This window comes from Plectropomus leopardus, chromosome 21, assembly GCF_026936395.1.
Source record: "Plectropomus leopardus strain MGB_pleo_1.0 chromosome 21, ASM2693639v1, whole genome shotgun sequence".
NCBI classification, from domain to species: Eukaryota; Metazoa; Chordata; class Actinopteri; order Perciformes; family Serranidae; genus Plectropomus; species Plectropomus leopardus.
In genome coordinates this window covers 10,163,636-10,177,205 of record NC_142196.1, presented here as the reverse complement: position 1 = coordinate 10,177,205, position 13,570 = coordinate 10,163,636, and the positions used below count along the sequence as shown (strand labels likewise).

The 13,570-nt window shown below is 38.3% G+C and overlaps 1 protein-coding gene across 1 annotated transcript; it reads left to right on the top strand.

Annotated features, from left to right (window-relative positions):
- Positions 1–915: 915 nt before the first annotated feature.
- Positions 916–12,341, top strand: txndc5 (thioredoxin domain containing 5). The gene is made up of 10 exons (XM_042510567.2): positions 916–1,162; positions 2,837–2,989; positions 3,535–3,640; positions 3,765–3,861; positions 4,745–4,860; positions 5,573–5,659; positions 6,182–6,340; positions 8,336–8,418; positions 8,580–8,709; positions 10,040–12,341. Exons 1-10 carry the CDS (start codon positions 978–980, stop codon positions 10,160–10,162), a joined length of 1,239 nt encoding a protein of 412 aa, XP_042366501.2. The 5' UTR covers positions 916–977; the 3' UTR covers positions 10,163–12,341.
- Positions 12,342–13,570: the final 1,229 nt, after the last annotated feature.

Sequence of the window (13,570 nt, the reverse complement as noted above, 5' to 3'; positions counted from 1 at the left end):
AAACAGACAACAAAAGTAAACTTATCAAATTGTATGCATATGGTGAGTTTTCCCTCATCTGGCTTGTTTGTTGCTGGGATTTTACTTGTCAACTCTTTGCTGATTATCACAGCTCATTTATTTTGTATTTTTAATTTGCCTTGCTGTATATCTGGGGTTTTTTTTATGTAAAGTACTTTGTAATTTTTATCTGTTCAAAGTGTGTTATAAATAAACTTTACCTACATTAGTTTAAAAAATACCACAATATATTGCACATCACTATATGTTAAATTGAAACTTGTGGTATGTATTGTATCTCCAGATTCTTGCCAATACAGAGCCCTACAGTAAACAATAAGTCAATGGCAAATTCTTTTTCACAGAAAGATAAAACAATTGTTTGTCTCATTTGTATGTTTTTTCGTTTTTTTCTTTTCTTTTCTTTTCTTTCTTTCTTTCTTTCTTTCTTTCTTTCTTTCTTTCTTTATTTTTCAGATAACCCACATTATGCCAGAGGTAGTAAACCCCATGATAATTTCACATTATCAAATCCGGCCTCCATTCAAAGAAGTTTGGACACCCCTGTGCTGGGCCAAGCAATGTCTATTGTGCAGGAAAACATCATAGTAAAATGCACGTATGCAAACATTATTGCAGGAATACTGCACGATATCTTCTTTAGTTTTATGTATACATAGTATGCATTATATCACCTCCAGTAAAGTAGCTTTTACCACATGAGCTTCCATACTTCAAAGAACGGCATTTGTTTGAGCCTGTCGGTCTGAATGGAAAGGCAAAGCGCCCGCGGGTTTTTACAGATCTACACAACATCCTTGTTTGCATGCGCCGCTGTAATAACAGGAAGCTCCATTTGCTTGTGTCCCATCCACAGTCTACATTCCTTTACTGCGAGGCAGCCAGAGGGGCGTGCACGTACAGAGCCGTTTTTTTCACACCAGCAGGGACACTGTGCACCCACAGAGAGATTCACCATGGCCTCAGCACTGAATTGCACACCCTTTATGTTGTGTTTCATTTATTTTTCGATACTGTTTGCCAGTGTATTTTGCGACGCTGATGCAGAAGAAGATGAGCATGCTAAGCACACGTACACGGTTGAGATGTTTAACGAGGCGGTGCCCACTGCACCCCACTTTGTCATGTTTTTCGCCCCATGGTAAGTGGACAGTTTGTTACAAAGTTTTTTCCAGTCGACGTTGAATAAATGAACTGTCAGTAACCTTTGTCTTGTTTTGACACCCCGAATATACACCGAAAATAGAAAGCGCTTGTAGTGGGATTAGAGCTAGCCGGCAAATTAGCAAACAAGCTAGTTGGCCGGCTAGCCCCATTCTTTTGGACGACCGGCGTCGTTAGCTTAGCCGCTAACTAGCGTAGCCAACTGCAGTTTAGTGGATTGGAGCACTTTTTTCCAGCGGCCTCTGTGCTAACAATGCTAGTAGTACACCAGCTATTCAAATTTAGCTGAAAACTGTATAGTGAACGTGGAACAAAGAACCGAATTAAACATAGTTTGTGGCTTCATGCTTATTCACAGTTAGCACAGAAATAGCCAGGCACAGTTCAAAGTTGTGGTTTGGGAAGTTGTGCTTACGTGGCACGCACTGATTGACTGATGTTATGTGAGCGGGTCCAAAAATGGGTCCACGGATCCTTCAGAGGTCCTTCAGGGGGTCTAAAGAATTGCAAAAAATGAGAGATTCGCTTCGATCCTCACCCAATTTTATGTAGATAGAATAACTGGATGGAAATCAAGATAGAGACTGTGTCTGAAGGTTACATCAGAAGCTCAAGTCTTTCTTTTTTTCATGTCAAATGCTGATCACTCAAGATTACATACAATTTTGCACAGTGTTTTGCATCCTGAGATAAGTGAGAGAGTACAGATGGTTAGTAGCTGTGAATTACGAATGGCAGACCAAAAACTAGCAGCACTACATAATTGTGAAAAATGAAAAATAGCCAACAGTTCAACACTGTAATTGTGCATAATATTAGTAAAGAAGTAGAAGAATTTTCATCTCAAATTTGGCTTTGCCACTGACACTTTGCTTTTTCATTAATATGTGTGTGTATTCATTAGGGCACACAATGCATGATGGTAAAGGCTAGTCTTTTTTATTTTTAAATTATTATTAAAATGATTAAATACTACATAAAACCACTCTGTGTGGCTTTCAGTGCCAGACATATCCAGGAGTTTGCTTCCTTTTTTATTCTCTTTGATGTCTCATAGGAGAGAGTACAGTAGTAGGCGACCATCTGCATCATGGTATTTCTAAGAATGCAATTGGCCTCAGAAAACAACACTATAAACCTTCATATCATCCTCATCATATGGTCTGTAATAGATGTAAATTCACATTTCCTTTGGAAGTGATGTGAGTTCAAATACGTTTTGTGCAAACAGGATCCCAGTTTGGATAAAGTAGGTTTTTGACAAGACCATAACATTGTTGTCAGAAATGTCAGTTAACCAAAACATATTGATTCTTAATAGTCAAAACTGTTTCATTGCTCATTTTCTGCAGTATCGATACACTGGTATCACCTGCAGTTCTCACTCTCTCTTATTTTAATGTTTCCTACAGTCATTCTGCTGTTCTCTGCTAGCAACCAAGAGAGCCTTGATATATTTATCTTTTAATAAAAAGATTAAGTTCTATGCCCTCAGTGTCAAACGTTTCCTGCAGCACTGAAAATGGTATTGAATATCAATATTTTTATTGCACTGAATTTCTGGATCGTGACAACTCTAGACCAAAACATGCAAAAGCTTTAAGAATAGTTGTTGTACACTAATCATTTTTTGTACCAATGTCGTGTTCAGGTGTGGCCATTGCCAGAGGTTACAGCCAGCGTGGAATGACCTGGCAGACAAATACAACAGCATGGATGACCCCCCAGTGTATGTGGTAAAAGTAGACTGCGTCCAGGATACCAAGTTCTGCTCCAATGTCCACGGGGTCAGGGGCTACCCCACGTAAGTGCTTGTTATACCACTTCTTGAATTTTATCAATTAATTTAAATTCTTTTTAGATCAGCCTAGATATTTCACATTCTTACATAGAATATATAAACCGAAAATATATATCTTTATTGAAAAAATAATTCATTGATTGTTGGATGTAGGATAAAAACTACTCAGGCAACATAGAAATAAACAGTCCTGTTCATCAATGATTGACAGGGAGGTGATACATTGACCCGCATTAAGCTGAATATTCTGCCAGTATCTCAATGACATCCTCTTAAATCTTGGATGTTGCTGACTGCATGCTGGACCAGCAAACACAGCAGTCCCTGGATAATGATTGACATTCTATAACTAATTCTATAACTAAGAATTACAGGGTCCAAGAGCTTGTAATGATGATTTAAACAGACCAGTTAGAAAATTATGTGTGCATGGCATGGGTAGTTGAGTTTTACTACACTTTCTTGAGAAGTTTTAAACTTGAACCATAGGTCTACCACGCAGCAATGCAATCAGGTCAAAACTTTTTTTTTGTATGTGTGTTATGTAGGCTGAAGCTGTTTAAGCCAGACCAGGAGGCCATTAAGTACCAGGGGCCCAGAGATCTTCAGTCTCTGGAGACCTGGATGCTGAAGACACTCCAGGAGGAGCCCTCAGTGAGTTGTGTTGATTCATTCATTCAGTGTTTCATTCATTTAACACCTCAAGTTTATAAGTCAGTGGCCCTTAGGTTGCAAGAATGATGGTGTTCACAGTTGCTTGTTATTGTGTGTCCGCCAGGAACCAGAGAGTGAGCAGGAGCCTCCTAAAGCCCCAGAGCCCAAACAGGGCATGTATGAGCTCACTGCTCTCAACTTTAAGGCCCACATAGCCAAAGGTAAAGATCTAGTAGATTTTTATGCTTTTTAAGGCTTCATGAAGGAGCTGTTTTACCACTTGACTCAGGCAAATGAATAGTCAAAGTCATCTTGTATATTTATGCAGCTGCGTCCTGCCTGCAACAGATAAGTGGTTTCTGTTTTGTCTCAAATTAAAAATGTACTTTCAGATTTCAGCCACACTAAGTAGTGTTTCTGGATTCCTCCTTAGAGAATGGAAACACCTCATTGCCTTGATTGACATAACTGACGTTTCAACACGAGCACCTGAGCCACAGTCCACATCGTCTGTCAGCTCGACCCAACTCTATGACACTCGCCTCCTGTCACCTCACATTTCTGTATTTTTCAGACAACGAGTGCAAAAACAAACGGTGCTCACGATAATTGTCTCGTTGAAATTGTGGCTTTTAAGCCCTGCCGAAGCTGAATGTTTTGGTTTTGAAGAAAAATAAATGATTTCTTGTTTGGAGACGAAAAACGGCAGGATATGACATAGACATTTTTAAAACAGTGTTTATAGGTCCCACCTTCACATCTTGGCAACAGAGCTCCAATAAACGTTGTGTAATTGGTTGCGTAGAAGCTCTGTGTAAGATGTTTTCATTTACAGCAGGCTGGGTTCAGTTTGTAGTGGAATCAACTTTTAGCAGTACTCCATCAAACCGAAACTCTGAACACATAAACTTGCTCAGCCCCACTTTAGTACTTAGGTCTGCACTTTGTGGCATTATTTCCATGTAGAAATTGGTAAATACTGCACAGCAATATTCTTTCTACCTACTTCTTTTTGAATGTATTATTTAATTTATATTTGTGTTTGGTTTTCTTGCTGGTTACCTGCAGTGTCAGTCTCTAATATGTTGTCTGCTCTTTCTTCAGGTGCACATTTTGTGAAGTTCTTTGCCCCGTGGTGTGGTCACTGCAAAGCCATGGCTCCAACCTGGGAGCAGCTGGCCACCACCTTTGAGCACTCTGATGACGTCAAGATCGGAAAGGTGGGTCCTTCAGATTGTGTACAGATTAACAGGTTCATGATACAGCTTGTAATAAAAATACATCAGATATTAAAACAATAAAGCACTGCATACTGTGGTATCGGTAAAAACAATTCAAAAAATCAGCCCCTTCAGGATGTTATGATCGCAACAATTAATGTAAATGCATCAAATCCTCATGAATTTTGCGCAAAGTTGCAATTTTTTTCAATAAATGCAACTTTTCTACCATTATTTTTGCAATTTTCACTTGCTCCTTCAATTTTCTTTCAAAAAACAAAAAAGAAAAAATTCATCGCATAGGCTGCAGTCAAATCAGGCGTTTTAGACAACAAAAATATTGGAAAAAAGACTGCAAAATCCTGGAGGGGCCGAATTTAAAAGGTTATTACAGTAATGGCTGCTAGTTTTCTTTCTACAAATAGAAGTTTACTGTGGGTTTTTTTTTCACTCATCCAACATTATAAGCTGCATTTATGACACGTTGTGTGCAAACAGTTATTGTAGTTCTCCATATGTCTTTCCTGACACTACCACCTGGCATCTTCATCCTGCTTCATATTTGACCGAACAGGATGCTGGTTGCATGACATGCTACCTGTTTGCATACTCAGTTATAAATGCACTCCTCTAAAACAAATTTGCAGGGTCTGTGTTTGCATTGATGTTTCACTAGAATTTATTAACACATGTTTGTATATTTATGACCTAGGTGGACTGTACACAGCACTATGAGGTGTGCTCTGAGAATGGCGTACGAGGATATCCCACACTGCTCTTCTTCTACAATGGACAGAAGGTAACAAAGAAGTTTTTGACTGTTTCAGACATTCCAATAATCCTTGCATGCACAGCCTCAACGCTTTCTAAAGATTTACTACAAACTGTAACAAACCTCCATGACACATCATACTGCAATTATTAAATGCATAAGTGCTAGCATGTTTATCACATCAGTCATTAAATGATTAAATTGGGTCCACTGAATATCTGAGTTTAACAATTATTTAAAATATTGATAGTAATCAATTTACATTTTGCTTCAGCTTAAACTTCTGTCAGTTATTGTAAGGCACACATAGTATTAGTATTTATGCTTAGTGGGTCAAAAAGTTTCAGTGGTTGTCAATTGTAGTGTTCTCCTAAAGTAGACCCAATCCTTCAGTGTCGAGCTGCAGAGGTCCAAAGGAAAAATGTACTGATATGACAACATCTGTATGGCATAATTCACTTTATTAAGAAATTATTCAAATAGCCTCCACAATTAGTACAACAGCAGTAAGGTATTAATTCTAGTTTGTGTATGTGTGTCTTTTTTTAGACAGATCAGTACAAAGGAAAAAGAGACCTGGACTCCTTCAAAGACTTTGTGGACAACCAGCTGAAGGCCGCTGTAGCTCAGGAGGAAGAGCCTGAGCCAAGCGAGGAGCAAAAAGCAAACGAGGTCCCCACTGATGAGCCCGCCGAAGAGGAGGTAAAGGTGGGTGTGAACAACAAAAAGAGGAGAAGTCACGCATAAGAAAACTATGTAACAATGTCTGTTGAGCAGGTGATCATACATTCAGAGAACATGTTTTAAAAACATTTCTTTTGTTTCTCAAATGTGTTGAGATGACTCTGCCTGTGACGCTTGAACGGTTTTAGACACGTATACATTTAGAGAATTACAGAACCGGTTTGACTTTGTACTGAATACCGGTATTCAGCTACGCTAATGACATTCACTGGGAATCTGCTTTGCATGAGCAGCCTCAAAAGGGCAGGGCTCCCACAGTCATGGAAAACATGCAAAGTCGTGGAATTTCACAGTCACACTTTCCAGGCCTGGAAATGTCATTGAAATAGAAAAAAATCATTGAAAGTTCTGGAGAAGACATGGGATTGTGTTGTATGTAATGAAATTGCAGTGTTTCCCCCCCTAGAATTTTTTTCAGGCCCAGTGGTGTTTACACACCAAAAAATTCCTTAACAGGCGTGATGCCTTGGATGACTTATTGGCATGGATAGCTCCAGTCCGATCACAGGGGATCAGCAATGTCATTATTCACATTAATTTTTGTTCACTCTGTATATTCAAAGGCAAAGACCCCTTTCTCTGCTCTGCTTCGTATACTCATAAGCGTTCATTGACACTCACATCACCCGCTCGCACGGTTTTTGTTCAACCACTCACATCATACGCTCACAAATACACACACTGCCCTGTCTCTAAGGGAGCCACCCCAAAATACAATGAACTTCACCGTCCTACGCAAACTTAACAAACAGGCGCGCGGTCGTGGTTTTAATGGCACAATAAAACAACAGTGATTCATTATGGTGGACGAAATATGCAGTGGCCATCTTTACCTGCATATGAATTAAGATTCCTGATCCTAACACCCTCTCAACTACGTATGTGCTTCACAACTAGCAATTATGGTAAAGCTAATTATTTTCCTCCTGATGGATGCCAGAATTTCAGAATGGCGTGTTGATGACAATGACATCATCCTTAATAATAATAATTCTGACAACCCTGAAGAAGTCCATGCTAGGGTTTGACTGGTGTGAAAATTTTGAAACCGGTTTGATATAAAGCCAAACACACGACCAGACCTATGTACTGAATTTTACCAGGTGTCCACTGGACTCAGCAGCTGCTCCTGAGTGAAATATAATGACTCCATGTTGCAACAGAAAACAAGTGTCCGACTATCATGTGGCATTGCGTAACACCAGAGCTCTCTGTCCAAATTGAATCCATTTAATATGAGCTTTGGTCTCTTAATGTAAACAAATCCCGTTGCTATCAGCTGTGCGCCCGAGATCAGACCAGAGACACGAACACTTCTTCCTTCGTTTGTAATGTTATTTTTTAAATCAGAAAACACTTGTTTGATAATGTGATATTTAGCCTGTTGGAAATTACATACAAGTGCAGCAAACAGCAAGCTTGTTTTAGTGATAGTTATTTACCTTAGCAGAAACTTTCAGCTTCCTGGTGATCTCCCTCCAGCCAGACACGGTATTTAGGTTTTTGTGGTGAAAAAAGAGGGTTTTGGATAAATAATTACTCATTTCGATATTATGAATCATCTGTTTCTTCTTCCACTGCAGCACTCTCAGAGCAATCATAAGATATAAACAGAAACAAAGCGAAAGTTCACCATTAAACTGCGCTTGCATCCAGTAAGGACACCTCTGTTATTTGATTCAAATCCAATATGTTGCCAATTTGGTGCAGTTGTAGTCTTTTAATAGACAAAGCTGTTCTTCTCTCACCACCCCAAAAAGTAAACAAACATGCACTGCTTAACCCATCTCTAGTCCATGCCACGCGTTTTATGAGATGACGGGTCAGAATTTAGGACCAGAAAATTGGCATGGCATCCAAACCCTTAGTTGCTCCTATTCGCTTAGATGAAGTTTTACAAGTAAAAGGATCATAAACATTCAGCAGAGTTTTACACCAGAGTTTCTTTCCTCTCTGCAGTCCAGCGTGTTGGACCTCACAGAGACCAACTTCGATGAGACAGTGGCCAAGGGCTTCACCTTCATCAAATTCTACGCTCCATGGTAAGGTGGCCGTTTTCTTATTCTTTGTTTAACATCTTGTTCGAAGTAAGCCCTACTGATACTAATTTAGTGTAAATGTGTTTCAGTCAAACACTTGACATTACAGTCTCCCAGTGACTTTTGGTGATGTCATTCCTGCGTTATCCTGTTGTCCACTAAAGGTGTGGCCACTGTAAGAACCTCGCTCCAACATGGGAGGATCTTTCCAAGAAGGAGTTCCCCGGCCTCACAGATGTCAAGATAGCCAAAGTAGACTGCACTATTGAGCGCACGCTCTGCAACAAATACTCTGTAAGTATGTTGGTGCCAGCCACAATTAATACTGTAAGACACAGTCTAAAGTGAACATGCAGCACTCTGTATATCCACCCCTCACGTACCCGTCTGTCAGCATTTTAATTTCCTCAAGATTAAATGTGTTATGCAGGATGTAATAAACTGCAGATGGTGCTTTTATCACAGAGCTATAAAACAATCTGATTGCCATGTACTTTAATTAGAAGCCACAGACTGTAATCCTAAAGCAGATTTAACGCTGACATAGGTAAAGAAATGTTGTCACACACGCACACACTATCAGCTTTGATTGCATGAAGAGTCTAATTTATGTTATTGAGATTAAAGCTCAGGGCAATATCTAAAGTTGACTCAGGTTATAGCACTAAAGTGTGTGAAGAGGTTACAAATGTCAGCCTACAGCTTACTTATAATGAAGTGATAAATAGCTTTGTCATAATAAATCAGTTTGCATCTTGAAGAGACCATTACTGTTTTAATTTATTTTGAAATCAAACCTCATTTATCACTGTATACAGTGTAAGTCAGACTGTGTGCAGAATCGCTGCGTCAGAGTTCAACATCCACAGTTGATTTATCTTTCTGAATACTTAAGTGATGATTCACTTTGATTAAATGTGCCCTTTTTGTTGGCTTATGTTATGTTCTTACAGGCTTCCTACACAGTCTGGAAAAGTATGGAATTTAATTTCCAGGTGTAAATAAGTCTGGAAATAAGTTTGTGTTTCCATACTATTGCCCCTATTTTGTTTTATAAAATATAAAATACAGAATTTCTTTAAAAAAAATACATTAATGCAGCAGTTTAGTTGAAGTGAAAGTGTAGTGAGTCATAAAATAATTAAAACAATTATAGTGTAGAATGTCATAAAAATGAAAAAAAAAAAAGTCATAAAATAGTTAGGAAAAAAGTTATCATGTACTATGTCATAAAATGTCATAGTATAGTATGCCATAAAAAAGTCAGGGTGTAGTATGTCATGAAAATGCAAAAAAAAAAAAAAGTTATGAAAAATTCGTAGTACAGCCTTGTCTTGAAAGTGATAGCATGGGAATTAGAATAGATACAGAAAATATAGGTAAGAAAATAAAAACAATACCAGAAAGCCCATCTGATATATTCGGTAAAAACGTAAGTATTTCATGTTCAAGAAGGAGTAGGAGGAAGTAAATACTCATCAAATCCCAAATAATTTAATCACGTGTCATTTAATGTTTACTGTTAAATAGTTTCACACTCCTTACTACATTAGATTTAAATGTTTTCCAAAGATGAAGAAGCACATGGAGTAAACCCCTTTTTTTTTCTTCCCTCTTTCTTTAGGTTCGAGGTTACCCCACCCTGATCATCTTCAGGGCGGGGGAGCAGGGTGACGAGCATCATGGCGGGCGTGACCTGGAGAGCCTGCACAGCTTTGTGATGAAACAGGCGAGAGATGAGCTGTAGAAGCGAGTCAGGTCAGCGCTCAACACTTCTCTACTCTTCTTGTCCACACTGCATATCTGGCCAGTAGGACACCACTCTCTCTCCTACAGTCGCCAAACTCTCTCTCTTTCTCTCCACTTGGGTTCTTCTCAGAAAGGAGTCAGCCAATGACAGACTGCAATCTGTTGCAGAATGATTCAGTAGAGTGTTTGGGATGTGAATGTTTATTGGGTTTTATTTCATTGCCGTTGCCCAACCCTAAATCTCCTAACATGGAGAATATTATGGTTGTGTCTTCAGATGAAGTAATATGTCTGACAACCACTTTGCAAGCACAGCTCAATCAATCAGGACCAGATTTCCTCACACAGATAAAATGTTTATTAAAATGGTAGCACTGAAGGACAGATGTTCCAGTTTCTGCCTGTAAAAAACCAACAACAAATGTTTCTGAACTTCTGCAGCCATTTGACTTTTTTTTTTTTTTAAAAAAAAGCAAAATTTTATACATGGGATCATGTTAAATCACAAGCCATCAATGTTACGGTACTGTCAGTCAAAAATTTGTAATGTTTGTGTCACCCGAATGTGAAGTTGAGTGTTAAGTTGAGGGCACTTTCTATCCATGCCTGTGATGGCCTATCTGACTTAACTCTCAGGGAAACGCCCACACAGACTTAGGAGGAGTCGTGATGGAGGCATCATTGTTATCACAGGTCTGATCATGGCACATGGACTATTTTCTCTCAGTGATGACCCATTTTCAGACTCCTCTGATGTCCATCAGCCATCCCTCGCTACTCTTCCTAGCATTCAGGTTCCCAGGCCTGGACCATGTTGCTCCATATCTCCGTTACTGAACATCGTTACAGCCACTACTTTCTTTGAAATTCACCCATAATTTAATCCTCAAGTGAAGTACAAAAGGTGTGAATGTGAGGTTCTTGTGATATATTTCTCAGGCCAGGCCTATGCTCAAAAGTTTTGGGAACCAGTAAGTGGAGAAATAAGAATGTTGGTTCACTTTGTGTTGAGGGTAAAGCATGCAGTTAAAGTGAAGGATCTTTTGCACAGGAACTTCATCTTCACTCTGGCTGTAGCACTGAACTGTCACTCACAGCTTGTTGTGATGTTTCATTAGAGATTTTACAACCTTACTTCTGTGGTTGGACATTTTTGTAACAATACTTGTGAGGTTTGAACTTAAACCTTCACTGCAGCTCAGGGTCAGGTGGGCTAACTAACATCTTATCATTGTTTTACTGTGATTGTGATCTACTCTTAACTTAATGATCGAACCAGCTGCGTCTTTTGTCCACGTAATTCAATTTTCCTGCTCCTGTATACTGTTTTAAGCCAGAAACTTTAAGCACCCAGAACTGAAGACTGAATCGGGCATAGTTAAAACTACTGATTTTTTTTCTCGATTTCTTGCTAACCACTAAGAAAAAGCAGGATCATTTATTGCACCAAAATAAACCATAACCAGTTGGCTGCTTGCCGGTTTCCCACTCTGACTGACGAATGGTGAAATTGATCAAAATAAAATCTTGAATCTGCTCTATCCTATTAAAATGAAATGCAATCGATTAAGAAAGAATTCTGCTCTTTTTTTCTAAAATAATGAGCTTATTATCTTAAAATTCTGAGAAAATTTTTCAGGAAAAAACCTGGTGTGTTTTTCAGTTAACGTTCATTTTTCTCTATGGAATGTGTTACATTCCATAGTTTCATGACCATCACCCCAAAATTCCAACTTATGTAGGTTAATATATTTCATCAGTCAGTCAAAGGCTAATATAACAGTAATATCCTGGTTCTAATAGCATTTGCGGTTACTTTTCAGCACATATTTTTGCAACTTACTGTGACTTCACCCACCTGTTACGACATCATGCCCATTACACTACAGATGCGCTTTGACCCGGGTTACGTGAAAAGTTTGTGCTGCACGATGTATGGCACCATTTATTGTCTAACCCAGGTACACAGAAACAGTCAGACACACAGCAGTGTTTTTTCCTTTTAAGTTGTCAGTAAAAGTTATTATGGATAACACATGGTCTAAGGAACCAGTGACAGAAGTATTTTTTTCCTTGTGAGTCATGGGTAGTACACTACCCATGGATTTTGTACAAAAACAGTGAAAAATGGCAAGTTATAACATGAAATTTCATAATAAATTTTTTTTCAAAAATAAGTTTGTATTCATTTCATTTTTGCATCTGTCTCTGTTAACAAGGAATGCGATTTTTCTATTTAATCAAAGTTGCAATAAAAAATGACAAAAAAGGCATGGCTATAGTATGGCGAAAAATGTCAAAATATGACATGCCCCAAAAATAGCTGAAACACCTCAAAACAGCATCAAATAGCATGATGGCAACTGTTTTCAACGTGTTCTATCATTTTTTTGGACAGCAGTTTTTATAGTGTTTTCATTTTGCAATAGGCAAGCCCTCTTCAGACATTTCTTTGGGAAGCGGCTTGTAAAACTTACCTGCCCTGGATTAGGTTCAAACTCACCTATAAGCAGCATAAATTGTGTGGCAAGACACACCATAGCATCATATGTTGAAAAAACAGCCAAAAACACCATAATAATGCATGTCAAAAAAATGACCATAATGGCAAGTCCTTGCGTGTTCTATCATTTTTTTGATATTTTATAGTGTTTTGGCCATTTTTGCAAAATAGTAAAAACCTGACATGTATTTTTTCGGGTTATTTTTTGGCATTTTATGCTGTTTTGGCAGTTTGCAAAATATGCTCAGACGCATTTTATTCTTTCAGCCATGAATCTGTTTAACAATTTTTGCTCATACAGGTGCCTTTGTTTCAACCATGCCTGTTTTTTGTTTGAGGTAAGTGGCATGCCATTTTTTGATTTTGTTTTTACAATTGTTCTTCTTCGGTCATTTGACATGCATTTTATGTTAGTTTTTGCAACTATATGTTTCAGATCGCCATTTTATTCTGTTTTGAGGCTTTTCACAGTTTTTGGGGCATGTTATTTGCTTTTACCTTCGTTTTTCTTGACATGCATTTTGTTCATGCTGGTCAAGTTGCACAGTTCTCATTTTCCCGCACGCCTGTTTATCTGTTTTGCAGCTAGCTTTAGACATGTTATTTTTGACATTTTCACATAGTTTCTCGGTCATTTTTTATTACGCATTTTATGTTAGTTTGTTTTTGCAACAAACTCATGTTATATGCTGCATCGCCATTTTATCCCAGTTTTAAGGTTTTAAGCCAGGATTTTTTGTTGATCATTATATTCTATTTTTTCGGGTCATTTTTCATCGCGCATTTTATGTTGTTTTGGCAGCTGCACTTGATGTGCTATTGAGCTGATTATTCTTATTTTAATTTATTTGTCAATATTTTTATGTTAACATGCATTTAGACAGCAATTTTATCCAGTTATAT

Bases quoted from the DNA above. Each gene is read 5' to 3' on its own strand.
- txndc5 (XM_042510567.2), top strand. From the start codon at position 978: ATGGCCTCAGCACTGAATTGCACACCCTTTATGTTGTGTTTCATTTAT. The intron at 3,862-4,744 runs GTAAAGATCTAG...CTCTTTCTTCAG, and splicing joins TAAGGCCCACATAGCCAAAG to GTGCACATTTTGTGAAGTTC. The intron at 8,419-8,579 runs GTAAGGTGGCCG...TGTCCACTAAAG, and splicing joins ATCAAATTCTACGCTCCATG to GTGTGGCCACTGTAAGAACC.